General features: G+C 54.1%; 1 protein-coding gene across 4 annotated transcripts in view; it reads left to right on the forward strand.

Moving 5' to 3' along the window:
- TTC7B (tetratricopeptide repeat domain 7B) overlaps positions 1–27,102 on the forward strand; it is a 245,419-nt gene that overhangs the window by 210,787 nt on the left and 7,530 nt on the right. For all 4 annotated transcript variants that reach the window (XM_049612316.1, XM_049612319.1, XM_049612317.1 and 1 more), the window contains one exon: positions 1,381–1,583. In XM_049612316.1, the coding sequence (XP_049468273.1) occupies positions 1,381–1,583 (203 nt within the window). The remainder of the gene's footprint in view (positions 1–1,380; positions 1,584–27,102) is intronic.

Here is a 27,102-nt window from a genome sequence, read left to right on the forward strand (position 1 = left end):
AGGACGGTCAGGGAAGGCCTCCCTGGGAGGCCACTAGAAGGCAGGCTGAAGGGCGTGAGGGCTGAACAGAAGCAGTAGGCCTTCAGGAAGGGGCGCTTTTCTGCAGGTGGGATGACCAGCCCCGAGCTCTGCCTCAGGAGGCTGACCTGGCAGCGGCTGTAGCAGGTGAGGGGCCCAAGGAGGGCTTGCCCTGGTCAGGGCAGTTCCAAAGTGGCCTCCAGTACACAACTTGTGAAGTGCACAAGGAAAATACTAGGACTTTTCTATTTCTTTTGTGTTGTGTTCTACTCCTTCTACTTTGGCCTGCATTTTATGACACATAACATATTACTGTATGTGTAACTTGGGGGCATGGGTGCAGACGTCGCTGACCACCAGGGGTGAGGGGGTGGGGGTCCAGGCAGCAGCCGATGAGCCGGGGGCTGCCTTGGAGGTAGAAGCAGTCAGTAGGCCCCAGGGCACAGCGGCCGGCCGAGTAGGACTCTGGGCAGTAGTGCTGACAGATTCGGTGAGGAGAGAGGAGAGGGGTCTGAAGTCTTTGGAGACACCTGCCCAGCGCCGGGAAGAAGGTGGTGCCGGGGTCACAGGCCTCAGGAGAAGAGGGCACTTGAGTGTGCCCGAGAGACAGGCGGGCGGCAGTGCGCGATGGGCCCTTTGGGAGCCAGGGGCCGCAAAGCGATTCGGGACTCCACCGTTGAGAGCTGAGGCCTGACATTGCAGGAAAGGTCGTTTTCCTGCCTTTTTGAAAGTGACAGCTTGGTTTTCAAAGGGCTTTGTCGGTGTCATATAGTTAATGGTCTCCAGGGCGCAGTAGCTTTTACTGGTCGGAGGGCAGGGTCTGATGGAGCCGCCGTTTTATTTCATGCCCGTGAACATGGCAGCCACAGTCTGCTCCCTCTGTATGCTTTTTGGCATCAGGAAAACAGGCCGGAGGGCAGGGCTGTCCCCCTTGAGGGGCCGTGTGCCTCTGGTTTTCTTGGCCTTCAGCTCGTTCCGGCCCTTTCTTTGTGGTTGTCAGAGCCGAGGACAGGTGCCCCGGACACCAAGGCGCCCTAGGTCAGCCCTGAGGGTGGGGGTGGGGGGTGGCGCCAGGCAGGCCTCACTCCCCTCTGGCTGGTGGCGACTCGTGTACTTTCCAAGGCCCTACAGCCAGAGACTCGAGTCCCGGTGTAACGGAGGGCGGGAAGGGCCGTCACTGCAGCTGTTTCGACTCAGGCTGGGGGACTGGCTGGCTCTGGGCCCTGCGGATTCCAGATGGGCCCCTGCCAGACTCCCGTGGGGGGGGATGTAAGTGTCCCCAACTAGAGTCACAGCCGTTCGCAGGGCCTCAGAAGGGCAGCAAACCAGTAAAGCATCTGTCTTCTGCTCTCCCCCCGACAGCTGAAGTCTACATTGGCATTGGGAAGCCTGCAGAAGCCACGGCCTGTACTCAGGAAGCCGCCAACCTCTTCCCGATGTCCCACAACGTCCTGTACATGCGTGGCCAGGTTGCCGAGCTCCGGGGAAACCTCGACGAGGCCCGGCGGTGGTATGAAGAAGCCTTATCCATCAGTCCCACCCACGTGAAGAGCATGCAGCGACTGGTGAGTCTCAGAGCCAGGCCGGGACCCCGCTCCCGGTCCGGGGCTCCCCTCGGAGCGACTGGCGGGTCTCCCCCGGTTCGGAGGCCCATGCGGTTAGCCTGCCAGGCTGTCACACAGCACAGAGCCAGCGGCGCCATTTCTGTGTGGTTTATGGAGCCCCTGGGAGTTGGCGGTGCACAGACCTAGCAGCCCTGCCCAGCGGTCCTGTTCCACGCAAGGGGCAGGCATGAGTCACCAGTCTCCTGGGCACTGCCACTGTCACCTTGGTCTCTGTGCTGCCACCTCGGGAGGGTGTCCCCACCCTGGGAGACTCCAGCTTGTCTCCGAGGCTACTGGCTGACAGGGGCATCCTGTCAGAGGAGGGTGGGATGGGCCCTCTGGTACCGAGAGGACCCAGCTAAGTCACCCGGTTTCCACACTGCGCGTGTGTAGTGGCTTCCCAGAAATGCATGTGCGCCCGAAGCCTGGGGGCTGCCTGGCTGCTCCTCTCCCTGCCTTGCCTGGAGTCGGCTGTCCCTCCACCTCGTTTTCGGTGGGGTGGGGGAGCAGACTGATCCCTCCGTGGGGTTCGCATTGGTGGCATTACCGTGTTAGGCACACGCATTGAGCACAACTGCCCCACAAAGCCGCCGATCTCCTGTTATTCTCCCGTGAGTCTGAATGGAAACTCAAAAGCTAACCAGAGTCTGAGTTGCTGATGAAAAGCCATACTGCTTCTCTGGGCCTGCACGCCAGGCTGACGTTTGGGATTTGCTCTTCGTACTTAGTGGTGGGATATCTGTGATTTCGTGAGCCACGGGACAGAGGAGACTTGTGGTGAAACTGAGATGGCCTTCGTGTCAGCAGCCCTTGGGAGCCTGGTGTCCGTAATCAGTGGTCAGTGTGTGATACCACGAGTGAGCAGTGGATGAGGAAGTCTGGGAACAGCGTTCCGGACCCTGTGGTGTCAGTTGCTCACTCTTTAACTTGTGAGCCTGCCTAAGCTCACAAAAAGAAAGACCCTAAGCTGTCTGCACTCCGTTTCCTTTCTGTAAAATGAAAACAAGCAACTAAATAGGCTGGGAACCTCCTCCAACGCTAGGAGGCTATGGTTTAGTACCTAAGAAATAAAATGTTCTCCAAAGGATCCCAAAGCCTTAGTTCTCTTGCTACGTCTCTTAGTGATATTGCAAGATGTAGAAGGGGTTCAGCAGTTTCAAAAATAACTAACTACCAGTTTTCTGTTTGTTTGTTTGTTTTTTTATTTTTGTATTTAAAAAAAATTTTTTTTTTTAACGTTTATTTATTTTTGAGACAGAGAGAGACAGAGCATGAGCGGGGGAGGGTCAGAGAGAGAGGGAGACACAGAATCTGAAACAGGCTCCAGGCTCTGAGCTGTCAGCACAGAGCCCAACGCGGGGCTCGAACTCATGGACCGTGAGATCATGAACTGAGCCGAAGTCGGCCGCTTAACCGACTGAGCCACCCAGGCGCCCCTCCAGTTTTCTGTTTTAAAAACAAATCAGACTGGGGCGCCTGGGTGGCTCAGTCGGTTAAGGATCCGACTTCGGCTCAGGTCATGATCTCACCGTTCGTGGGTTTAGACCCCCATGTCGGGCTCTGTGCTGACAGCTCGGAGCCTGGAGCCTGCTTTGGATTCTGTGTCTCCCCCTCTCTCTCTGCTCCTCCCCCACTCGTGTTCTATCTGTCTCTCTCTCTCAAAAATAAATAAACATTAAAAAAAATAAAAATAAATCAGACCTTATAATTGCAGCTACTTGATTTTTTTTTCACCTTCCCTTTATGAACATTTTGTAGCTTGGTACAGCTTTATAAGTAATTTTCCATATTATCCAAGCATTAGTCTGTTTGATTAAAAATATTACATGGCTTTTCATTTTTGTCTCCCTGTTGTAAGAGGGATTTGGTACAGAGCTTCTCAGATCTCTGTGCTTTTTGGTAGAGCATTGCAGAAGAGGTATAATCAACACCGTGTACCCAGCCTTTTTATTGAAAAGAAGCAGCATATTTCTACCTCGGGGCCTATGAATTATTCAGACAAGTATTTCTTGTTCATCCCCAAGGGGAACATGAGACAAAAGATCGAGTAGGAAGATCGCACCAGGAAAGTTTTCTGTTTCACCTTTGGAGCTTTTCGAGTCACCCGAGCTCTCCAACAAATGTCAGATGCTCGCCTTTCAAAAGGAGTAGCCCCAGGCCTGGTGAGGGGAGCTGGTGAGCGGGACCCAGGTGAGGCCGGGCCATCACCAGCAATGTCTGAGCCTTGTCTGGCTCAAAGGCATTCTTGCCAGTAGAAAATAGTAATCATAAACCCTTAAGACTTTTCTCAGTGCATCCTGACATATTCAGAAACTACGCAGACTAGAGGCAGGTTGAGGCCAGCAGGCCTACAAAGTTTAGGTCTTGATTCTTGGAGTCCAAAATACTGCTCAGTGACTATACTTGGTGTGAGTTCCAAAGGGCAGAGTGGATGCTTCCTTCTTGGTGACCTTGTAAATGATGCACCATGGCCTGTGTTCTCCAGACTACCCCCCACGGTCCATCTCACAGCTGGCAGATTCCCTTCCCGCTGGTGCTGCTGGATCTCCTGGTGTCTGGGGGGGGGGGGCAGCCTCCGGGGGGGGCGGCCCCCAGGACCCCCGGGCCCTCCGGCCCCAGGCTGCACAGAAAAGCTGTGTTTCTATGGCTTGGAGCATAATAAGGGAAGGAGGCGGCCTTTGCAATAGAAGCTAAGGATGAGGCTCCAGGCCAGAAAAGGTGTGAGATTAGAATCCCAGCTCTGTCCCTCGCTGGTTTGGGGACCATGGGTAAGTCACCCTCTTTGTGCCTCAGTGTCCTCAGATGTATAAATGGGGTCAATACTAGCACCAGACACAAATTAAACACAGAACCGAAATCTCTTTATTAAGGCACAGTAAGTAGGTCCTTGCCTCTGCCCTCATAGAAACCAGACTGATTTGCAGGCCCCTAAGTTGAGGAGAAGGGGTCAACAGAGAGGTCAGAGGCCTCTTACCAGGCCGAGTCCCAGGGAGGAGCCAGGAGCTCGAGACTTCTGTGCTGGAAGCAGGGTAGAAACAGCCAAGATGACGGTTCTGACACTCGGGGCGAGGAGTGTGCAAGTGAGGGCTTGGGTCAGGCCAGGGCGAGGCTCAGAAGATCACAATGAGGAGTTTGAAGAGCACGAGCACTGGAGACCGCTGAGACCAAACCACGAGAGTCAACCACAGGGGTTCCCAGGGAAAGAGCCGGCTACAGGCCGATTGCGGGTCGTAGAAAAAACCAGAGGGTGGAAAGTGCGTCCACGCCAGCAGTCAGGCTTGGAGAGGAAGGAGGGGAGCCGGAGGGATAGTCGGAGGGAGCTCTTCTGGAGGAAGGAAGCCACGTCTGTTACAGGTGGAGCCCAGGTGGCAGATGGAGAGTGTGAAGAACCCAACGGTCAGAAGCTCTGCCTGTTTCGTGAAGAATAAGGATTGGTTAGCTTCTAGGGCTTGTTAGCAATAGCATGTGCCAGATTGTCCGGCTCGGAGGACAGGGACGACTTAAGCAGAAATGCAAACACGTTAATATTGTTAGAAAAGCAGTAATGACTTGGAGGCAGATGGTATTCACTAAAGTTAATAGAAGGTCAGACTCGACAAAAGAAAAGTAAATTACACCCAGTGAAAATTAACACTTTTCTAATCGTTTCAGCCTTCATCTATATGTTTAAATTCACATATAGAGAGAAGGGAGAAGAGAAATAATGTGTTTACCGTTAATAATGATTTGGCACAAGATAAGGGAGGCAGAGAGCTGAGTGTGGGCAGGTATTAAGGGAGCAGGGAGCTGAAGGGATAAGGAATTACAAAGTAATGTTGTTGACAAGGGGAGGAATTCATAGAATGATCAGACTTTTCCCAGAAAATCTAAAGACATATTTTCATATCATTTTGCATAAGTGAATACATTTACATACATTTCCATGCCATGTTTCATCCCCAGGACCCAAGATGAATTAATGAAACACAGAGCACCCTTCTCCACATCAGTTGTCCTGTGACCTGGAGTGGGGGTGGGGGTTGGGGGAGGGAAACAAGGCTGTCAGTGGGCTGGGGGCAACTGGGCAGCACTGCTCAGGCCCAGGGCAGGCATAGAGACTCAAGGTAGCCAAGGACGGAATTACCAGGACAGGGACAGGCTCTGCAAACAGGGACGTCTGCTCAACATCTGATAACATCAGCCTGGGCTCATGGGGGCAATGCATGAGATTGGAGGATGAAAAGAACAAGAACTTGCAGGAGATGAATGAGCATGGCAGGGAGCCAGGAAGGTGATATGGAGAGGAGCTGATAAGGCGAGGAGGGGAAAGTATTGCTAAGAAATAAATGTATCCTAGATCATATTACCAGGATGCTCAGGTCTTCTTCTAAACCACTTGACAGGTTGAGAAAAGGCATGGAACAAAGGCTGGGGGGAGGGGGGCGGTGCTGCCCAGGGCTCCCAGAGTGGACAGCACATGGAGGGAAGGACACAGGGCTCTGAAGAGGGCTGTGAGCCTGAGAAGAACCAGGGGAGGAGGGGCTTAACAGAGGCACTGGTGAGCCAGAGCCTGCACCTCTGCAGGGGGCAGGAGGAGAGATGGCGTCAGGGGTCAGCCTTCACCTAAAGCAAGTCTTTGTGCAACAGAGGCAGTGATATTCCAGAGCTGATGCTCAGAGAAGAGAAAACACAGGGGCCATCCTGTTGAATGTTGAAGTTCCCGAGACAAGGCCTAGAAAGGGACAGAAGCCATCAGTCATTCAAAGGAGGGCAGCCAGAAGACTGGGGAAGGTGGTAAGTTTCACCACCTCCCCCAGAGGAAGTAGTGGTAAGAAACCACTGGTGGATCTCCCCAACGAGAGGGGAAGATGGCTGGGAAGAGAGGAGGTTGGAGGTGATGGGTTAGGCTAGGCCATTTGCCCAAGGACTGTGGCTGAGGCTTGTCTTCTGTGGAAGGGTCATAAGACATGAAAACCCCCAGTGCAGTCAAGATGGCTTCTGGCTAACAGTTTCATACTCAGGCTATCTTTTTTTTTTTTTTTTCCTTAATGTTTATTTATTTGGGGAGAGAGACAGAGAGCATACACGTGGGCATGTGAGCAGGGGAGGGGCAGAGAGGGAGGGAGAGAGAATCCCAAGCAGGCTCCGCGCTGTTAGCACAGAGCCTGACATGGGGCTCAATCTCACGAACCATGAGATCATGACCTGAGTCAAAATCAAGAGTTGGACACTTAACCGACTGAGCAACGGGCACCCCCATACACAGGCTGTCTTGAAGGGGTTTCTCCATGATCTAATGTTTTCTGAAACATCAGAAATCTGAAGTGACATTAACAATGTTAGAAGTAGTGCTGTACTTCTGTTCCACGGCAGTGCATTAGTGGGAAAGACGCAGGGAGAATGGCTGAGCTGTTGGAAAAGCGCGTTCTATTACGAAATAGCAGGGGCGCCTGGGTGGCTCAGTCAGTTAAGCGTCCGACTTCGGCTCAGGTCACGATCTCGTGGTCTGTGAGCTCGAGCCCCACATCGGGCTCTGTGCTGACAGCTCAGAGCCTGGAGCCTGTTTCAGATTCTGTGTCTCCCTCTCTCTCTGACCCTCCCCCATTCATGCTGTGTCTCTCCCTGTCTCAAAAATAAATAAACGTTAAAAAAAAAAAAAAAAACGAAATAGCAGAGGCACGTCACATCGACGGTGGGTTTGGAAGGAGGACATCAATTATGCAGTGCAGTGGGTTATGTCTTATGGATTGTGACTACATTTTAAGTTGTTTTAACAGCTCTAAAGTTTGATCCAGAAGTATTCGTCACAACGAGGCTGGCTAATGACATTGTTCAGAGGAGAAAAAGGCTCCTCTGAAGTTCAAAGAAGGGCCCGAAGTTGGAGCTTTCTTTTAACTGTCTTCGGGCTTACATGCCTGTTTACTGTGAGAAAAGGCTTCATCCCATTCTGCATGAGGAGCCAGAAGGATTGCAGAGAGGGTTGGAATCGAGGGAAAGAGGTGAGCTCTGGCTTCCCTCCGGCGACTTGCACTGCTAAATTCTGAACCTTCGGTGTGTTTTCTCTCTCCCATCTTTTCAAGCGTCCATCTGTTTAATGAGATTTGGAGGGGAAATTGCTTGTGTCTCCTCTTTTACTGGTTAGAAGCATGTTTTCCAGTTTGTGCCTCTGTTGGCAGAGAGGTGCGGAATGAATGGGATGGAGTTGCAGGGGTTCGTTCCAGAGACAGGCATCCTGTGTCTGTGTATCTGTCTGCTTTCGGCATCAGTGTGGCGGGGGGCTCTGGGGTCGAGGGCGGCCCAGGGCACAGACACATCGGGCAGGGTTTCACCTCGGCACGGCTCGTTTTCCCACTGCAAAACCTGTCTTGAAGAGGGGCCCTTGATCTCTAATGCTACTCTGGGTAAGACAATTAAGCCAATGAAATAGCATCAAGATACCCTTCCTCTTTCAAACGCTGATCTTTGGAAATGGATCTCTTTCATCTGAAGTATCAATTTTCTTCCTGTACATAGAATGATTGGCAGGAACAAAGCCTTGCCATAGTCAAGTGAGAAGGCTCTTTTATCTATTAATTGCATTTTATTTACTTGATTGTTTTTTTTTAAAAATGCTTTTCAAATTAAGACCAATTTTTTCTTTGAAGAACGACCTAATGAAATATTTAGATGCTCTCCCTTCCCTACGCATCTGTGTGCTTACGGAGAGTACTCTTAAATGTACGGCGCTCAATTTCTACAGTATCTTCACTCGCTGTAACTGGGATTCAGACTAACAGTGCAAGAGAAGAAGTAGCGCATTCTGTTGGGGGATTAGGTCTTTGTTCTTTATTCTGCCTTCTCTCCCTCCTTTTAGTAGCACACACTACATTTTAGCCCCATGAGTAGCTCAAGGCCCTTTCGAGAACTCTTAGTATTTGGCATGAATATAATAACCTTTACAAAGAAATTGAAAGCCTCATAGGTCCTACCTGATGCGTTTGTTCTCACGACATGTGCTGAAGTGGACAATTTCTCTTTTTACTGCCGTGGAGACTGCTCTTGGTGACCGGCCCCAGGCTACACTGCAAATCAAGAGCAGATCCAGGGCTGGGCGATACTAAGATCGGATGTTTGTGGAGTCACAGAAGCGCCTACAGCTTGAGTGATAGCACGGCACAGGGGTTCAGAGCCTGGCGCGAGAGCCAGCCTGCCTGGGTTCAGGCCCCAGCTTTGTCACATGCTAACAGTGTGGCGCGAGAGAAGTTCCTTAATCTTCCTGCACTTCCGTTATGTCAGCTGTTTAACAGGGGTAACCATAGTACCCCTCGGTGTTATTGTGTAGTTAAATGAGCTCATACAGGCTGCATCACACTCCACAAACACTAGCTGTGAACGCTACTCTCATTCTGTATAATTTGAGTCGGTGGAAGCCCCTCTGTATCTACTTGACAGTGAGGGAGGCATCTCCTTTCCAAAAGATCTGCCCATGGGCGTGGCTTTCCTTCTGAACCGAATTTCAGCAGCCGGAGGAGCTGAAATAAGAATATGTCATGAAACGTGGTTGGCCAAAAGCTTGTGCTTTTGCTTTTAAGTATTACTTTCTGTTTCTCTGGGGCCCGTAGTCCAGCTTATTAAAGCCAAAAAGAGTAGGAAGGCATGGTGTGGTTTGTCAGGCAGAGACAGGAAGCATCTGGGCTCAGGGGGGCCAGACCAGGGTGGCGGCAGGCCCTGGACCTGAAGGGGGTGCTGGGCAGGCTCCATAGATTGGCCTGGGTAGCAGGGAGGGCAGAGCCTGCCATGGAGGCCGGCTCAGATGTCACACCTCTGAGGAGCCTTTCTTGACCCCTACCCACCCACCCCTGCAGAGGGGCCTTTGGCCCGTTGACTTCCCTCTCTTGAAGCACTTGTGGAACCAATATAGGGTTCTTTCTTTGCAGATCTGTCAGGGGAAGGCGCCATGCCTGTGGTGACACAGCGGCCAGTATAGACCAGGAGTGTCAGGTAGATGAGGTATGGCAGGGAGAGATGGAGAAAAACAAGTTCAAGAGCCAACTTGACCTTGACAGATGTCATCATTCCCCTTTTACAAAGACCCCCCAAAGCACCGGGTGCCATCTCCCTTGAATGGACTTTGAGCAGGTATCATGGGAACACGCTATTTTTAACTAGGCTAACTATTTCTCTATGCGGAGTCCTTTGGGCGTTTGTTGGCTTGGCCTTGGCACAGTCCCTTCCCACCACGAGTACAGGAAGTGACACCGAGGCGGGGACTGGAGGATGCAGCCACACAGTTTCACACGAGACCATGGAGGCCGAGTCAGCTAGTTGATGGAACCTTCCAGTGCAGTGGGATCTGAGTGTGTCACAGGCCGGGTCTCAAAGAGGACGTGTTGTGCTATAAGGTGGGGCTCCTGCCAGGCGTGGTTGGCACAGCCAGGTCCCCAGGCCAACCTGTAGCACCTGCTCCAGAGGGGCAGCCCTCTGCCCCGGGGCCCTGGGGGACAGCAGTGGGCCCCTCTCAAGTTCAGACACCCTGTCTTGTCCCCAAGCGCATGCTTCTTTGTCAGCCCCTGTGCCCCATTTGAGGGTGGCAGTGGTCACCATCCATAGGCCAGAGGCTGCTGTGGAGCAGTGTCCAGGCCATCCTGCCAGCGTCAGCCCTGGTCTTCCAGGCCCCATGTGTCCCAGGCTGCCTGCTCTCTGTCTCTCATTCAGTGAGACGATCATCCTCCGAGAAGCTGACCCATAATAACTGTGCCCATGAGAGACCTAGTTTCAGACTAGAAAGTGAAACAGTAAATTTATAAAGATTGATGCCTTTCCTGGGCCGCACCCCTGTGCTTTCTCACCCCTCGTCCTCCCCAGAGGCACTCCCCCTGTAAGCCGGATATCAGGCTCCACGGCCCATCCCAGAGACCCCATACTGAAATGGCCGTCCCCAGGCAGCCTGGGGCACCGAGGCAAACAGGTGGACGTGGCAGGGACCGAGGGATTGGGGCTGTGTCGATCCAGGCAGTAGCCCCGCCTCTGATGCAGAGAGAGACCCTCTTCCCAGGCCCCAGACTCTCTTGCCCTTTAGGCCAGAGCATCTCGCCTCTGTCCTGTGGTTACAGATGAGCCAAAGAGAGGACAGCCTCTGCCCTCGGGAGTGTCAAGGAAAGGGAGTAGTGTGTCACATGTGGCCTAGAGCAGCCCAGTCCTCCTGCCCCAGGGTGCCATACAAATATCATTAAATACCATTTCCTGTTTAAGGAAAACAGACACCCAAACACTGATCCTTCTGCTCAAATGAGTTCTCTTGTGGAGTTTCTGTCAGCCACCCCCTAGTCATCTCTTCACTTGCCCCAATGGTGACCCAGGACACATCCTCAGCCCTTTTTATCTGGTTCCCTCCATAGACTGTGAGCCTGGTGTCTTGTTCAGGGTGTGACTTCTGATCTTGGCCCCAGGCTGTGGAAGCCTCTGTTTGTAACCCCCGTCCCTACCCCAAACCCAGATTCAAGCAGCTTCCCTTGTTGCCACAGCACCAAGACGTGTCCCTTGAGGGTGGGCTCCTCTGGCAAGAGGAGAGGGGGCCGCGTCGCTCCAACTGGGTTTGCACGGTGCCCGCGCCCGTTTGGGGGTAGGATGCCAGCAGCGGTAGCGACAGTGAGCCTCCCAGAGCCAGGTCGGAGGTGCGAGCCACATGGGGAGGACATCTGAATAGGGGGAGGGATTGGAAATTATTTGGGGGAAGAACCAGGTAATTGAAAGGGGTTTTTTTTATGACTCAAGCTATGTCCTCACATCCTTTTGAAAATGCGTATTTTTAGCTTAAAGCATTTTCCGTTTGTTGGCGTGTATGTCCTCCTTGGAGCAAAAGGAGGGTCACCTGGAGATGTAGAACTTCCGCACCCACGTGGCTCCTGTGTGGCTTGTGGCCCTTGATCTTGCCAACCCCTCCCGCACTAAAAGCCCTCCCACCCCAAACAGCATCCTTTGGTGCAGAGATACTCTCTGCAGACATTTTCTGCTTGGTTTTTGGATTCCTCCTTCCCACTGCAGCATTTTCTCAGTGCTGGCCAGGGAGATATGGCATCAGGCCACCCGGCTTTCAGCGAGGACTGAAATCACAGACCCGGTGCAGGCTCCGAAATACCAGCCATGTCACTGGGCCTTCCTTCGCCGCAGCTTAAGGAAAAAATTAATTCTGTGTTTATTTCTATTTTCTGTTTGGGAGTCTTAGATGACTAATTACAGGCAGTGCAGTTCAGTGTCTCATTAGTAATTATGATCTAAAATTATTTAAAATCTGACATACTCTATCCAAACCATTTATTCTTAGAAATTCTGGCCCATTATTCCAGTATGATTTGACATTTCACTTCCACCGCATTCCTGCCTTGCCACAGTTGCTGCTCCCTGGCTTGGATCAGACTGTCTGATCCAAGTTTTCCCTTATCTGGGTTGTTCTGTGTTCCCAGATACCTGCCCCTAATTCCCCTTCCTTATTTCAGGCCCCCCTGGATTTGAGCCCTGCTACAGCACCCTCCTCCCCCACACCGCCTGTCCCTGAAGTCAACAAGAGGGCTGTCGCCATGAGAAAGTGGCATTCGGGTCCACCTGGGCTGGCTCTCCCCAACCCGCCTCTTGTCTGAATGGCTTCCCCATCATTCAGTGCTAGTCCCAGAGGCTCCCCACTCCCCAGGAGTGCTCCTGGGCTCTCTCTGGGACATGCCTGCACACATGTTGTCTAGACCTTCAGTTTGAGCCTAAAACCCTTCAGCCCAAAGGTCTGGGGAGGACACCCTGGAAGTTTCTCCCAGGGACTGCTTCTGGCATTTCTTCACCAGTATCAGGGGTGAGAGCCTAAAGCGGCCGGGACATCTTTGGACCTAACACTCACCAGAGAGTGAAGGCATCGCAGGATTTAGAACACCAACGAAATTCCGTAGTCTAAGCACCCCTTTTTACGGATGGGGAAGCTGAGGCCAGAGGGGGGAAGGGACTTGCCAAGAGCACAGGGCAGCGGGTGGCAGACCCAACCAGGAATCCTGACCGCATCATTCCCGAAGGCGTCACGTCCACTTTGTCTGTGAAGTGAGCGGTAGCGTCTGCCTTTTGACATCGGGGTGGGGGTGGGGAAGAGACGAGCTCCCAGGACTCCTCGAGGGTAGGCCCTGGCCCCAGAGAAGCCCGCTCATTGCTCTGGGGAGAAGGGGAGTAGGGGGCTCGAGCCTGTCTTGGTGGGTCGTGTAGCATCCGCTGAGCTTGCATCCTCTCAATTTTGCTCCCAATTGGAGTCAAGACTTGGTCTCCCCACTTGCCTCTTACCTGGCCCCCCTGCTGTGTAGCACCCCTTCTCACAGCCTGGATCAGCAGGATCAGCACTGATTTATGAGCCCAGCTGGGCGCAGGAGAGAGTAGCCTTTGGCACCCCTCCCGTTGCCAAAGGAGTGGGGGTGAGGGGTTGCTTAGGAGGAAGGAATGACAAACGGATTAGTGACAAAATACCAAAACTCACCAAGCCTCAAACCCTGGGACTCTAGGAGGGTGGTGGCCTGGAGCCAAGGCAGGCCCCCTCCCCTGCACAGATCACAGAAGCACGCTCTGGGCCCTTTCCTTGGGGAGCCCCTGCTCTTGGAAGCCAGTGAGCGCCACTGACCAAGGAATGGGGTGCCAGTGTGCAGAGGCTCCCTCCAGGGGCACTGGGTGAGAGCACCGCCCAGGGTCTGGAGGCAGCCTTGCCCCTGATGTCCCTCCCCGGGGCCTTGGCGACCTGCTGCAGAGGGAGACCAGAACCACAGTCTGAGGGCCCGCCCCTAGCTCCCAGATCTGGGCCCCTGCATCCAGAAAGCTCCAGGCCTGCAGGAGCTTTAGGAAAGCCCTTTGAGAACTCCTCTGCCAGGGTCCCTGGGACTCCAGCCCCTTTGCCTGGCGGCAGACCCCCTGTCCCCACGGTTACTTGACCGCTTTCACCTCCCGCCAGGCTCACTGACTGACGTGTGATCTCTCTTCCCTCCCTTTCCTCATCTGCTTGGTATTTATGGGACACCTGCCTCTTCAGATACCTCTGCAGGCATTGTTTCTCTTCAAGCCTTTCAGAACATCTTCAGCTGGAGGCTTGTGAGCAGGAGGGGACCCGGCACTTGGGCACCGGCACCTTCTCTGTGTCAGGTATTGCTCTGGCTTCACCTTCAGCATCATGGATTCTGCACAATGGCCTCTTAGTTACTGCTGTAAGAATTAAATGGCATGATGTACGTAAGCTGCGTGGAGCCTGGTTCTGTGCCAGATACTGGACTAGACCACTCCCCTCAAGTCTCGAAGGAGAGCCATAAACATGTATAAGTAAGTGTAGGAAAAGTCACAGGGGAGGGGCACCTGGGTGGCTAAGGCGGTTAAGCATCTGGCTCTTGATTTCTGCTCGGGTCATGATCTTGAGGTTCATGAGGTTCAAGCCCCACATCAGGATCTGTGCTGACTGCACGGATTCTCTCAGTCTCTTTCTCTCTCTTTCTCTCTCTTTCTCTGCCCTGCCCCCGCTCTCTCCCCCGCCCCCCCCCCACTCAAAATAAATAAACTTTAAAAAAAGTATTTAAAAAAAAAGTCACAGGGGCTCTGGTAGACAGAGGTACAGGTCACAGGTTGTCTGGTGTCATGAGGGAAGAGGGACAGACACGGCTCCACCGAAGGTGTGACCTGGAGGCCAGGATTCAGCAGCAGAGTAGAGATGTCGACTCTTCCACAAGTTAGGGACAGATGGAGCTTGAATACCTAGTAAACAAACTAGCTCTTGGAGATCTACATGGGACAGTTGGGGCCCGTTAGTAGACAATGGTGAGCAGGTACTATTAATTTTGTTAGAGGTGGTTCTGTAAGGAAACATTCTTTTTTTTTTTTTTTTTTTTAAGAGATTCCTGCTGAAGTATTTAGGGATGAAGTGTCACAGTGCCTATAGTTTACTTCAAAATACTAACGCTTGCCCCCAAAATAGATAAAGCAAGTGTGAAAAACGTTAACAGTTGTTAAATTTAGGTGATAGGTATATAGATGTTCATTATATCAGCCTTTCAAATTTTCTGCATGCTTGAAATTTTTCAAGATTAAAAAAAACTTAAGACAAAGTAGTGAGATCAGGTTTGCATTTTGAAGTGATCAATCTAGAAGCTGTGGAGGATGCATTAGTAGAAGCTAAGAGACACCAAGGACTGGACTCCACTAATAACATCTTGACAGTCCAGGAGAAGAGATTTCGAGAAGGCGGGTGCAGTAAGGCTTGGTGAGGGAATTGGAAGGTTCTCGTCTGATTCTCAGATACCCGGGTCAGGTACCTGGATGGATAAGACGACTTCACCAACAAGAGGAAACACAGGAGGAAGGGAAGCAATGGGAGGAAGGAAGGTACAAGCCTTGCACATGGTCTGGAGGCAGAACATTCCAGGGCAGGGGCCATGGTTAGGAAGCAGTGGCGGCCTGGAGGTGGCAGCTGAGCTGCGAATCAGAGAGAGAAAGAAAGAGGGCCAAAGATGGAACCCAAGGAGCACCAGCATTCACAGAGTGGGAGAGTAACTTGGCAAATGAGGACACATGGGTTCTGGTCATTTACACAGTTTTCCCATGCACCCAGCTCATCCAAACTGTGGCTGGGATTTGGGCCTGACCCTGCAGATCCCCAAGCCCTCTTGTTCCCATGGCCCCACTCAGTTCTTGGCTCCGGGCTGTGGCCGGCCTAGGGCCCTGTGAAGTTTATGGGATGTCCATGAAGGAAGGGTCCCGGTGAGCAAGATCACTGTGATAAGTGTGAGAGACAAGAATGACTTGAATTACAGACATGGTCCCACACAGAGGAGCTGGGAGCCTTTGAGCTTCTCTGGGCCTCAGTGTCTTCCTCCACGAGTAGAGATGGTGATGGGAGAATCAGATGGGATCACATGTGTGAGCAAGAAGGACTTGAATGGTGTCTAACAGTGAACAGGTGCCTTGGTTCCTAGGAGGGAGGTGAAACATGCCCTCGCGTGTCTGCTGGAGACCCGATTCTCCTGCTGGGTGCCAATGTCCGGAGGAGGGGGCGTGCCCCAAGCTGATATCAACGGTGACCTTTTCTGCAAAGACTCTTGAACACATGCACACACACACACACACACACACACACACACACACAAAACCTGGGATCTGGCCTCTCCAGGAGGTCAGTTTTGATTAGATCCGTAATTGCAATGCTGGCTGATGTCCTTCCGAATGAAGGAGAAACTGCTGGCCCAACCCTGCAGGGGAGCCAAGGGGACATGATGCTGAGTCTTTCTTCATAAAGAAAGGAGCAAAGCTGCCTATTGCAGACAACGGCTCCCCCCCCACCACAGGGATCCGAATCTCTCTCCCTCCCTGCACCCCCGCGGGTTTTCTCTCCTCCTCTGCATCCGGGGCAGCGGGAGTCCAGACAGATGCATGGGGCTAGAACCAAAGTCCAAGCAAGTGATCCCTGCAGGGATCCCCCAGAACAAACTAGAAGCAAAATCTGCTTCTTCCTACAGACAACATGCGTTTTTCCAGGCCTTTCAAAGCCAGGCAGGTCAATCGAGTTATAATTGGCAATCTAATTAGAACTCCCACAAGCTGTTAAATTCTTTACCTGCTGCCTGGCATCTTACACAGAGGTGATGCATCTGCTCCTGCCTCTGGCATGATGAAAGAAAGCCGGCTACAATCCCATCCTTCTTGCCGGCAACAGCCCCCTCCAGCTACCCACCCCCCCCCCCACTGCCACCACGCGGACGCCCACATGCCCACCAGCAAGTATGACATGGGACACAGCCCAGTTGACAAGAAAATTGGCTTTAGAGAAATCAGGCTGAAAGGGCTGTGTTGCTGGATGATCTTGGGAGACTAAAGGGGAGAAACGAAGCCCCCAGCCCCGTTTTCCTGGATGTGGGAGGTGTTCTGAGGGTGGTTCAGTGGTGCCTTAAGCTTCCCGCAAGTCAGATTGCTCAATGACAGAAGAAAACGTGTCCCTCTGCTCCCTTTCTGCATCCTTAACCCTGAAGAAAATAGAAGTTTTGTGCCGACCCCCCTCCACCATCAAGACAACAGTGTGCTTTGGCCGACAGGATGGGCGGATTTTATGGCACCAGCGTCACCTGCATCTTCTGTGGTCCCTCTGCTACTGGGCCAGGGGCCTCTTGCGGCTCCTGCTCACCAGTAGATGCAGGCAGTGTATGCCAGAGCCGGCCAGCCAGCTCCGTTCATCCTTTCCCAGCTCTGCCCAGAGTGACCTCGTGGGTAGCTTGAAACCAGCCATGGTGGGAGTCTTGATACCCTAGAAATTGGCAAGCACTACAAATCAGGGCTTTTTCTTCTCTTTCAGAGGGCCAGCAGACCAGCACAACACTGGACGTACAGATCTAGGTGGTTTCACGGGGGGAAGGGAGGCAATGGGGGAGCAGTGGGTAGGCAGAGAAGAACACACGTGTCCCTGCCTCAGGACTTCCAGGGCGGCAGGTACTCGTGGGACAGGTAGAGTGGAGCTCACCTTGCCACTCTAGATAGAGACAGAACAGCTACAGGGAAGCTCAGGGGAGAAAGAACGAGACTCAGAATTGCCTGGGTGGGTGGCAGGAAGGAAGGTGTGGTTTGGAGCGAAAAGTCCTACATTTGAATTCTAGCTCTCCCATTCATTGGCGATGCGTAGGACCTTGGACATGCTATTTAACCTTGGACATGTTATTTAACCTCTGTCATACAAGGGGCCCCTGGGTGGCCCATCCAGTTGAGCATTGACTTGGGCTCAAGTCATGATCTTGTGGTTTTGTGGGTTCAAGCCCCACATCAGACTCTGCTGACAGCTTGGAGCCTGGAGCCTGCCTCAGATTCTGTCTCCCTCTCTCTTTGCCCCTCCCCTGCTCGTTCTCTCTCTCTTTCTGTCTCTGTCTCTCTAAAATAAGCATTAAAAAAGAAAATTTAACCCTCTCCTACATAACACCTTAGCAGAGCTGTCGTAAAGGTTGAACACAGTTCTGAGCACTCCCAGCACATAAGATCTGCCTGGCAGCTTCTAGTCTTCCAGGCCCTCCTTCTCCCAAAACAGTGTGGCTGTGAGAATCATGTGTGAGGTGAAGAGATCCCCCAGAGGCCACAGAGGATGGCCGTTGGGTCTCCCCACGGTCCTGCTCTTCACCGTTCTTTGAGACAAGGAGAGGGCTCACTCCCCGGCACAGCATCACCACTGGAGAGCAGCGGGTGCCCGAGTGGGTTACAGGGAGGCTGAGACCTCGTCCCCTCAGCTCCTTGGCAGCCAGAGCCTCTGGGCTGTGAGCAGCCACCTGTGTGGGCCCCAGGGAGCGGCACAGTATTACCTTTCCTAAACCCACGTGGCGTGAAAGTCACACGTGCTGCAGCTCGGGAGCAATCCTTGCTGTTGCTTTGATTTGCTCTTCCGTTGTCCCGTGTCCCTGCAAATGAGCGGCTCGACCCCTCCCAGATCTGTTGGGAGCTCTGGGCGTGGGCTTGGCTTGGGAGAAGGCTCCTTGTTAGCTACAGCCCATCCAACAGCAGGTGGCCCCTGCATGTTAGCTATGCCCGAAAAGCCTCTGTTCCGGAGACCGGGCACATCACTGTGCTCCTCTCTTTAGAGTGCTGGGGGATTTTTGAGGAAATGACTCTAATCTTGATGCTGATTTATTCCATATTGAAGTGGTCAGTGATAAGAGCTCAATCGTGCTGGAAAAGAAAGTGCCACGCCAAGTCTCTGTCCCATTTCCACAGCAGCCATGTGGCTCCCTGCGGGCAGCTGCTCCCACAAGTGCCCTAGCTCGTCTGCCATTGTCACTGTTCCAGTCCTGGGACAAGGTCTGGGGGCCCTGGGGCAAAATTTTGGTAAAAATCCTCATTTCTGAGCAAATTGCCTGTTTTCTTTTCTCACTAGAGGGTAGCTCTCCTGTCCTCTGGCGCACCAGGAATGGCACGGGGCGTGAGGGGGAAGCGCTCGGGGGCAGGCGGAGCACTGGCCAGCGAGCCCCCTGCCCTGCCTTCCTGCCTGGATTGGAATCTCTCTTGTTATTTGTGGAAAAAATTTTCCAAGTCCTATCAATCCCAGTCCTCTCTCCCCATCAGAAGTATCTTATCATTTCTGTTTGTTTCTCTTTAAACATGGAAAAAATAGCTGGTGCCAGACCCTGGCAGGGGTGGGGAAGGCGCCTGCCAAAATGACCTCGTCCCCCATGGCAGGTAGTGAATCACCGGCATTTGCGTCTCCGTGCGTTGGCGCGTTGGCGAGAGAACCGTCTGTCTCCATCAGGGGCGTGGCACTGCCGTGGTGGCCTGGGGCCAGCAGCCCCCAGCAGGGCCTGTTGAAAACCCAGACTCGGGGAGCACCCCGCTTTGCGTCATCCTGGCGGCTGCCTGTGGAGCTAGTGTTCTCCATGGAGCCCGGATGCACCCGCATCCCCAGGTGGCCTTCAGGGCTGGGGTCTGGAAGCTTTGCTGGCCATCCAGGCTGAGGGGCACACCCATCGCCCCACCACCCGGACAGCACCGTCCACTCCTGGGCCAGCCTCCACTGCACCCAGAGTTACAAGTTAGTACCGAGCTTGGGCGAGGTTTCCACGCCCTTCTGGCGGGCCCTGGCCTGGACAGCAGTGGGGGGCTGGCTCACAGCTGGGAGATGACACCCATACTGCAGTCATTGATGAGTGCCCACTGGGTCCTAAGGACCACACCGGTCTCTCGGGATACAGAGACGAGTCGCCGAGGCCCCTGCCTCCGGGTGCCTGAGTCTGCACAGGTCAGAAGCTGGTAGCCCTTTGCGTCTGCACTGTTGGCTGTTTGCGCTTCCCAGGGCTTCCTGTAAATCCAGCCGTCTTCCAGTACCGCCAGTGAGCCCACTTTCTGACCCCACTCCACACTGGGCCGAAGTGTCTCCAGCCATTGGCTGCCTTTCAGGTGTCAGAGAGAAAGCCACGCTGCACTGCCCAGTGACCCCGCAGGCCCCACTCAGCCCAGGCAACACAGCACAGCAGGGAGTGAGGTTCCAGGGCCGCTCTCTGGGCTGTGGTGGCCTCTCCTCCTCCAGGAAGCCCTCCCTGCCCCTTCTTGGCATGCTGTGGGCAGTCTTCCCTGAACCCCACAGACTGCAGAAAGAGGCTCTTCCCTATGGTGCTTTCTCTAGTTAACATTTAAGTTCTCAAACCGGAGGTGTAACAGGTGGTCCGAAAAACACTTGCTAGATGGAAGATTTTACCAAACCCCTAGAATTTTCATATTGATCACCTACCCTTTGTTTTCTAGGTTAGGAAAGTGAGGCAGACAGAAGGTTCTGCCCAAGTAGGATGGTTGGCAGTGGGCCACAGAGCAGGCCCAGACAGTGTGCTCCCCGCCAGCAGGATGTCCCCTACAGCCCTGTGTTCCTGCCCCAGGGAAGGCCAGGACTTTTCAGTGCAGTGACATCCCAGTGGAAGGTGTGACAGCCTCCCCCTGCCCCATCTGAGGACAGGTTAAAGCAGAGGCCCAATGTGAGTCTGTCGGGGTCACTGGGAAGGAGGCCCAGCCTTGGACCTCGGGGATGGGGCTGGGGTTTCTAGGACTCCCCCACTGTCGATGGCCCAGGGGCTCCCAGCAAGCCCTCAGCTCAGCTCTGCGGTAGCCACGTGTGAATTATTCTCCTGAGGACAGAGAACCTGCAGCTGGGGCTTGTCAGACACATCCCCCACCAGAGCTCTGGGCCATGTCTCTCCCTCCATACCTACCTGTCTCCATCGCCTCATGGGGAGCTAAGCATCTGCCTGGGCCTCCCTTCTCACCTGTGGAAGCCAGGGTGCCAGGACCCCAGGGGAGGGCTGGGCTGGAAGTTTATTCGGAGCTTCCCTGGCCCACACCTCTCTGGCTGAGCTGGACCAGCCTGGGGTGGGACGCCATCTTCCCGAACACACCTGGGGTGCCAGCAGCCTCCCGTGAGGCTGGGAGGCTGGGCCTTCGCCCCCGGGGAGTGATTAGCACCAAACTTTCCACTGCGTGGATAACTCGGGGCCGTGGGGAAGCGCTGACTTCCAGGCCGCCCTGGGCTGCTATGTCCGCCTGACTTGTTTGTCGGGGAAGGTAGATAAAAATAAATAAATCAGTCAACGAGGGAGATGTAGAAGTAAGTCAACAGGAGTCTCTTGCCCATTACCAATGGAAAAGTACGAGCAAGGGGAGCCACATTAGCACCCGCAGAAAATGCTGGCTGGGATGTGGCTGGTCCCACAGCACCAGGGCCAAACTGCAGATTCCTCTCACCTAAGAATTGGTAGCTAATATTTATATCCACCCTGAGGCTCTGCACTAATACTCGTTGTAAAAACCAGGCGTGCAATTTAAATGGCAGATTGGGTCAGGGGAGGATGGAGAATCATCTGGGATTTTACCAAGAACTGTCACGGGCTTCAGAGTAAGGAGAATGCCCAGCATCCCAGGCTCAGCAGGCCCTGTCCCCTCTGACCCCTCACCAGGGCCCCCTGCTCAACCCGAGTCGCACAGAGGCAGACCTTCTCGCTCATGTCCTTTGATAGTGCAGGGGACTTGCCTAGCAGGTGCACCATGCGGAGCTTTACAGGTGCTTATGCTGGTGTGTGTGTGTGTGTGTGTGTGTGTAATTTGTGAGTGCCTTGCCTTGGGCTGCAGTGGATAGCAGGGAAGGGGAGGGGAGAGCTCACCCCACCAGACACAGGGATTCCCCATTGCCCTTGGCCTAGTCTCCAAGGGCCTGCTGGCGGTGGTATCTGACCCTCAGGCTTTATACACAGATCAAAGTGATTCACCTCCCAGGGCTGGGGTGGGGGCTGTGCTTGGGACCAAGAGGGAGCAGCTCGAAGGCTGCCTTTGAGCTGTTTCCAGGGAGAAAGCAGCTGCCTTTTTAGCCTTCTCGATGAAGTCAGAGAGGGGCTCTGACATCTTTTTCCTAATGAAATCTCCGCACCATTCTGAAGAGCAGGTAAAGAAAGGGACTTGGGGTGCTAGATAGCTGGGTCCTAATTAGGGCAGGAGAGACTGCTGAGAGCACAGGATACCCCATCTCTGATTTGGAGTGTGACCAGTGTCTTAAATGATCTCATTTGCCAGTAGACATTACAGATGGGGGGAGGGGGGAGTGTTGTAAAATTAACACAGCAGGCCGAATAGAAGGGAGCTGGGCTTTTCCTGCTCTGCATGGCAGAGTCCAGACCTTGAGGGACTGCCGTGCAGGTGACCGTCTGGGCCACTAGCACAGGGTGCTGGGTGGGGTGGGCATTCGTCACGTCACGCAGATGTGAGCAGCCCCATCAGCCCCTCTCAAGGTAGGTCCTGTGGTGCTCACCTAGGTCCAGAGAGCCCACAGTCTAGCCCCACTGGAGTGGCATCCCCTGCATGGAAGAAGGACCTAGTGTCCAGGCTAACAGAGCTGGACTGGGAAGTCCTGTCCCCAGAGCTCCTTCTGCAAAGAGGACTGCTCCCTGGACAGCCCAGTCCAGAGCCAGCTAACCCTGAGAAGCCCTCTTAGAATGTGTCTCTTGGTCCCCTAAATGCCCAACACCTTCTAGAGACCCCGGTACCCTGACCTAAGAGAAACAGCCCTGAGCTGGTCCTCCACAAATCTGGCTTCTGAGACCCAACTTGGCCTCTACCTGGCTTGGTGCCTGACCCAGGTGCTTGCCCGCCCAGGACCCTTTCCTCACTTTTCTGTCATCAGTGAAGCCCCTCCCAAGCTTGGCTGCCCACATGCCTGCCCACAAGGAGCTTTTTGAAGTAGCTCTGTGGCCATGAGCCAGTCATGCCCAACTCTGAGCGTCAGCCTTCCCATTAGTTTAAAAAAAAAAAAAAATGGGTGGGAGCATTGTGTTATCTCTTCTGGAATGACCTCCCTTGTGCTCCTTCCAGCAGGCCTCACTCTGTTCCAGATGCTGGACCTCCACATGTACAGTCACCCCTGCTGGGCTCAGGGAGCTCTCTGGGGCAGGACCCTCAGCAAACTAGCCCCCCCCCCCCCACACACACACACTGGTACCAGAACACCCACAGGTGCTCAGTGGAGTTTATAGAAGGGAGGAAAGGACTAGAAATGGCTTTGGTTACAGCAGACCAAACAGAGCCCCAGCCTGGGACCTCAATGCTGTTCCTCAGCTCACTCTGTCACCTGGGTAGATCAGGGCCCCTGTTTCCTGCCTGTGAAATAGGAGGGTGGCCCTTTGGGGAATGCTCATGTGCCCTTCTTTGCCATCCCTGACCACCCTCTGGGCATTTGTCTACAGCAGCGGCAGGCTGTGGGTCTTTGGTGCTGGGAAGCTGCTCGCAGGCGGGCTGACTGTGGTCCCTTCCCTAAAATGTCCCTCTGATCCCCAGCAACTGTTCTCTGAAAGCCACCACAGCACGTGGATATTTTGGCACCGACAGTGAAGTACCCAGTTTCAAAGAAATTAGGCCAGAGGAAGTTTGGGGCCAAATTGGGATTTCTGTGTGAAATCCACTTGAGGCTGGACGGGCCCTTTGGCTTATGACCAGACTGTCCCCATCCTCACTGCTGGCACATTTACTGCTGGACAGCCTATAGCTCTGCTATTTGAGGAATCAGCTCCTCCAGAATATTCCAGACCATTCTGGAAGAAAGCAGCTTTAAGCAATGCCAGTCAGATGCTTTAAGAAAAGGAAAAGCCACAGTCACATTGTCTTGGGGCTTAATGGCTCCTTCTTCTGAACCCACCATTCAGTCTCCTTTGGGTATCATGCTCAGCAGCAGAAGTCAGTGAGTTGGGGAGATTAGGGAGGCCTGAATTTACTGTTCCTCTAATGCCCTGGACTGAGAGAGAGAGAGAGAGAGAGAGAGAGAGAGAGAGAGCTTGTGTGTATGTGTGTGTGTGATTCTGGAAGCTTTCTTCGGATCCTGAAGGACTATCAGATATAAAGCGGAGGGGACTTTTTCCATATGACTCAAGAAGACTAAATGAACATCAGAGAACAGTAATTAGATAAAAAGCCTAATTAGGGCTCTACATTTTTAACTGACAGTTCAGACTGCCCACTAATGGTGTGGGCTGCCCGGGTTGGTGGTGAGCTCCCCGTCACTGGAGGGTGTAAGCAAGAGTGGGAGGCTGCCTGTCAGGGACTGCAGCAGGGGCTCGTGCGTCATGAAGCAGAGGCCCAAGCCCCCTCCTCACGCCAAGGAGCTCTGCTTCCGTGGATGGTTGGCTGCTGGCTTAGAAAAATAAGAGGTTTGGGGAAAATTGAGTTTTGTTTCCTTCTGAGTTGAGTTAAATGCTATAAAGGCCTGGTCTCCAGAAGGCACATTTCTTCAAATAAAACACTTGACCTGGAAAAGGGGCCTGTGAGAGGACAGCTTCCCACAGCCGGCCGATCTCCTGCCTGAACAAAGGTGCCAGCTGCCTCTCGGGCACGTCTGGTCCTCCCTGGGTGGAGGAAGGGAGGCGCTGGGGTCTTTGCCTCCCTCCTTCTGGAATCCTCAGCACCAATTCACAGCACACCCTGAGGGAAAGCCTCCACAGGGTGTCTGCTGGGTTCAGACCACTGCCCCTCCTCGCCCAGGCCTGCCCAGATTGTCCTGTAATGTCTGCCATGTCCATCTCTGGCCCCACCATGGATGGAGCAAGGCCAGCTACGTGGGGGCCTGGCTTCCACTCACCTTGTCACAAGGAGCCACTCCTCAGGGCAGCCTGAACAGTCGCTGGCCCTTCCCCAGGAGCCGCTCAGCCCACATCTCCCTCCTCCCCTTTGTCCCTCAGCCTCTTCCTTCCTGCTCTTCAGCCCCCGTCCCCAGTACCGGATGTCAGTGGCCCTTTGCTCTGAAGGTCAAGCGGCCTCGTGAATGTTGTGTCCCTACACGAGGGCCAGGTGGGGTGGACGGGACCCGGACAGCCGTGGGTGGGGGCTGCGACAGCCTCACCTGCTGTCCGTGGTTAGATGGGTGTGCGGCTGCCGGGAATGGCTGGCCCCGGCCTTTGGGGAAACTGGGGGCAAAACTAAGTAAAATGGCTAAAACAAAAAGACCCACCCCTTATCAGTTTCTACCCAAAACTTCTGACCTGCCGAGCCACCGCCAGAAGGCTCTTCTCCAGGGCGCCCCAAACTCATTCTTGACCGACGTAGCAAAGGGGGTTGAATTGCAGCGTGTGACCCCCGCTGCGCTCTGGAGGTGCAGTGGGCAGCGGCATAGGCTGTAGGGCAGTGACGCCTGGCATCAGCCGGGACACCTAGAATCTGGCCTCTGGAGCTCCTGGCCTGGTTAGGCAGGCCCTTCCAAGCCTGGCATAGTTGGCCAAGGCACACACGCTCAGCCCCCTGGCAAGCCAGTGTGCATTTCTAAGCACTCAAAACACACAGAAATGAAACATAAAACAGAGCCCAGGAGAGCCCAGACCTCACCCAGAGCCGCTGGAATCCAGGTAGAGAAGCTGAGCGCCACCCCCACCCCATCTGAGTGTGTTTTCAGTTCCTTTTCCAGGCATCATTGGGAAGCGGGGCGGGGCTCAGGCTGCCCCTTCAGTTGCGCCCACAAAATGCTGGTGCTCACAACTGTCAGTGCTTTTGATGCTTCCCAGAGAAGAAAGGGCCCCCCCGGGGGGGGGGGGGGGGGGGGGGGGAAGGAGCCGGCGGCAGCCCCCCACCTGGCCTTCCCACCGCTGCTCCCAGAAAACCTTTGCAAGGCCACCGTCTCCCGCGGCCTTCTCAGGGTGGCCCTGCTTGGCAGTCCATTTAGATTCTGACTTAAAAGGAAACTATCTTTGAGGGCACCGCCACTACCACCTGGCTTCTCTCTGATGGATCGCATCCTCAGGAAGGAGAACGCAAGTACCTGACCAGAAGGGGGACTGGCGTCCTGCTTTCCTCGGCAATGCAGTATCTGTAGGGGAGACGGTGGCAACCCCCTGGGAACAGAGCGCCTCTTCCCGTCGGGCTCAGCCGCCTCAACGATGTCCCCAGAAGGCACACGTGGAGGCTCTGAGCGATCGGGCTCTGATGCGAGTGTGGACGAGGGTGACCCGAGGCCAGGCCTTTTGGTACTCATTGGTCGAGAGCACTGGCAAGAGGTCATGCCCGCCCCCGTCCTCCCACCATCAGACAGTGTCCCGTGCCATTCGCTTGTCTATCTTCCCACCCGTTCACCAAACATTGACCAAGAACCCCCTCTGTGTGCAAGGACAAGCCAGATGGCCCTTGCTGTCACAAGCTCTACCCAGAGGCACACAGGACAGCAGTGGAGGGTCCTGCAACCCTGGGCATCTCGGGAGGGCCTCCCCTCCCCCTAGGTCATTAAGGGTAACGATAACAGTCAGGGTCTTGTTGATGATGGTGACCATTCACCAGAGGTTTACTGAGCGCTCTACAAACTTGGGCTCTTGTAGCCTCATGACTGTCCTGTGAGTTGGCATTTGTCCCCATTATACAGATCAAGTATCTGGGACCCGGAGGAAGTTGTCCAAGTCACTGGTGGGACTGGCTCACACCCAGTCCCAGTGAGCCCCAGGCCACGCTCTTAACCTACACCTCCCACTCTCTAAGAGGGAGCCGGGCCTCTCACCTGCGTGGCACGGGTCCTCTGGCGGTGGCCAGAGCCCGCAGAGCTCTTTGTAACCCCTCGCCTGCGTCCTGATCCCCCAACAAGCTACCTCTAGTCAGCACAGCCGCCGCTCAGGCTACAGCCAGGCAGCTCTGTCACCGTCCCAGAGGGTGACGGGCTGAGGAGATGGGCTTTCCTCTAGCTGCCGTCACAACAGAAGTCCCACCAGAGGGGAGGCTTAGGTGTCTCTGTCCAAAAGTCTTGGAGGTGCCAGTTTGGCTCGAGTGGCCCAGGAGGGGCTGCAGATCTGGTCCTCAGCCCATGTCCACTTCCTCCAGGGACAGCCTTGCCTTCAGGCCCCTGGCTCCCTGGTGCCGGCAAAGTCCTCCATCTCTCCGACGCATGCCGTGGCGGGTAGGAGCACAGGCTGTGGGCCAGACCGATCTGGACTTGGCCAGCAGTGGCCTTAAACATGATCCTCGTTTCTTCGATCTTTGGGGGCTCCTCATTTATTCGTTCTGCACTGAATATGGCTCTGCCTGCTCGGCGTCGAGCCTGCCAAAGCAGAGACGACCCACAGCTTGCCCAGCCCCTGCCCTCCGGCCTTTCAGAGCGAGGCCTAGTTGGGGAGCTGGGACGGAGATAAGCCACCTTGACTGACGTAGCACCTGTCGCGTAGGACGGTTAGGAAAGCATTTGGCAATCAGTAACACGCAGCGTGTTGACTATCACACTTTGCCCATTAAAGATTAATAGAGTCTATGGGGCGCCTGGGTGGCTCGGTGGGTTGAGCGTCGGACTTTGGCCCAGGTCGCGATCTCACAGCTTGTGGGTTCGAGCCCCGCGTCAGGCTCTGTGCTGACAGCTCGGAGCCTGGAGCCTGCTTCGGATTCTGTGTCTCCCTCTCTCTCTCTCTCTCTGCCCCTCCCCAGCTCGTGCTTGCACTCTGTCTCTGTCAAAAATAAACTTAAAAAAAAAAAAAAAACTTAAAGATTAATAGAGCCTAGTGGATCCATGCATTTGTCC

This window comes from Panthera uncia (assembly GCF_023721935.1).
Source record: "Panthera uncia isolate 11264 chromosome B3 unlocalized genomic scaffold, Puncia_PCG_1.0 HiC_scaffold_1, whole genome shotgun sequence".
NCBI classification, from domain to species: Eukaryota; Metazoa; Chordata; class Mammalia; order Carnivora; family Felidae; genus Panthera; species Panthera uncia.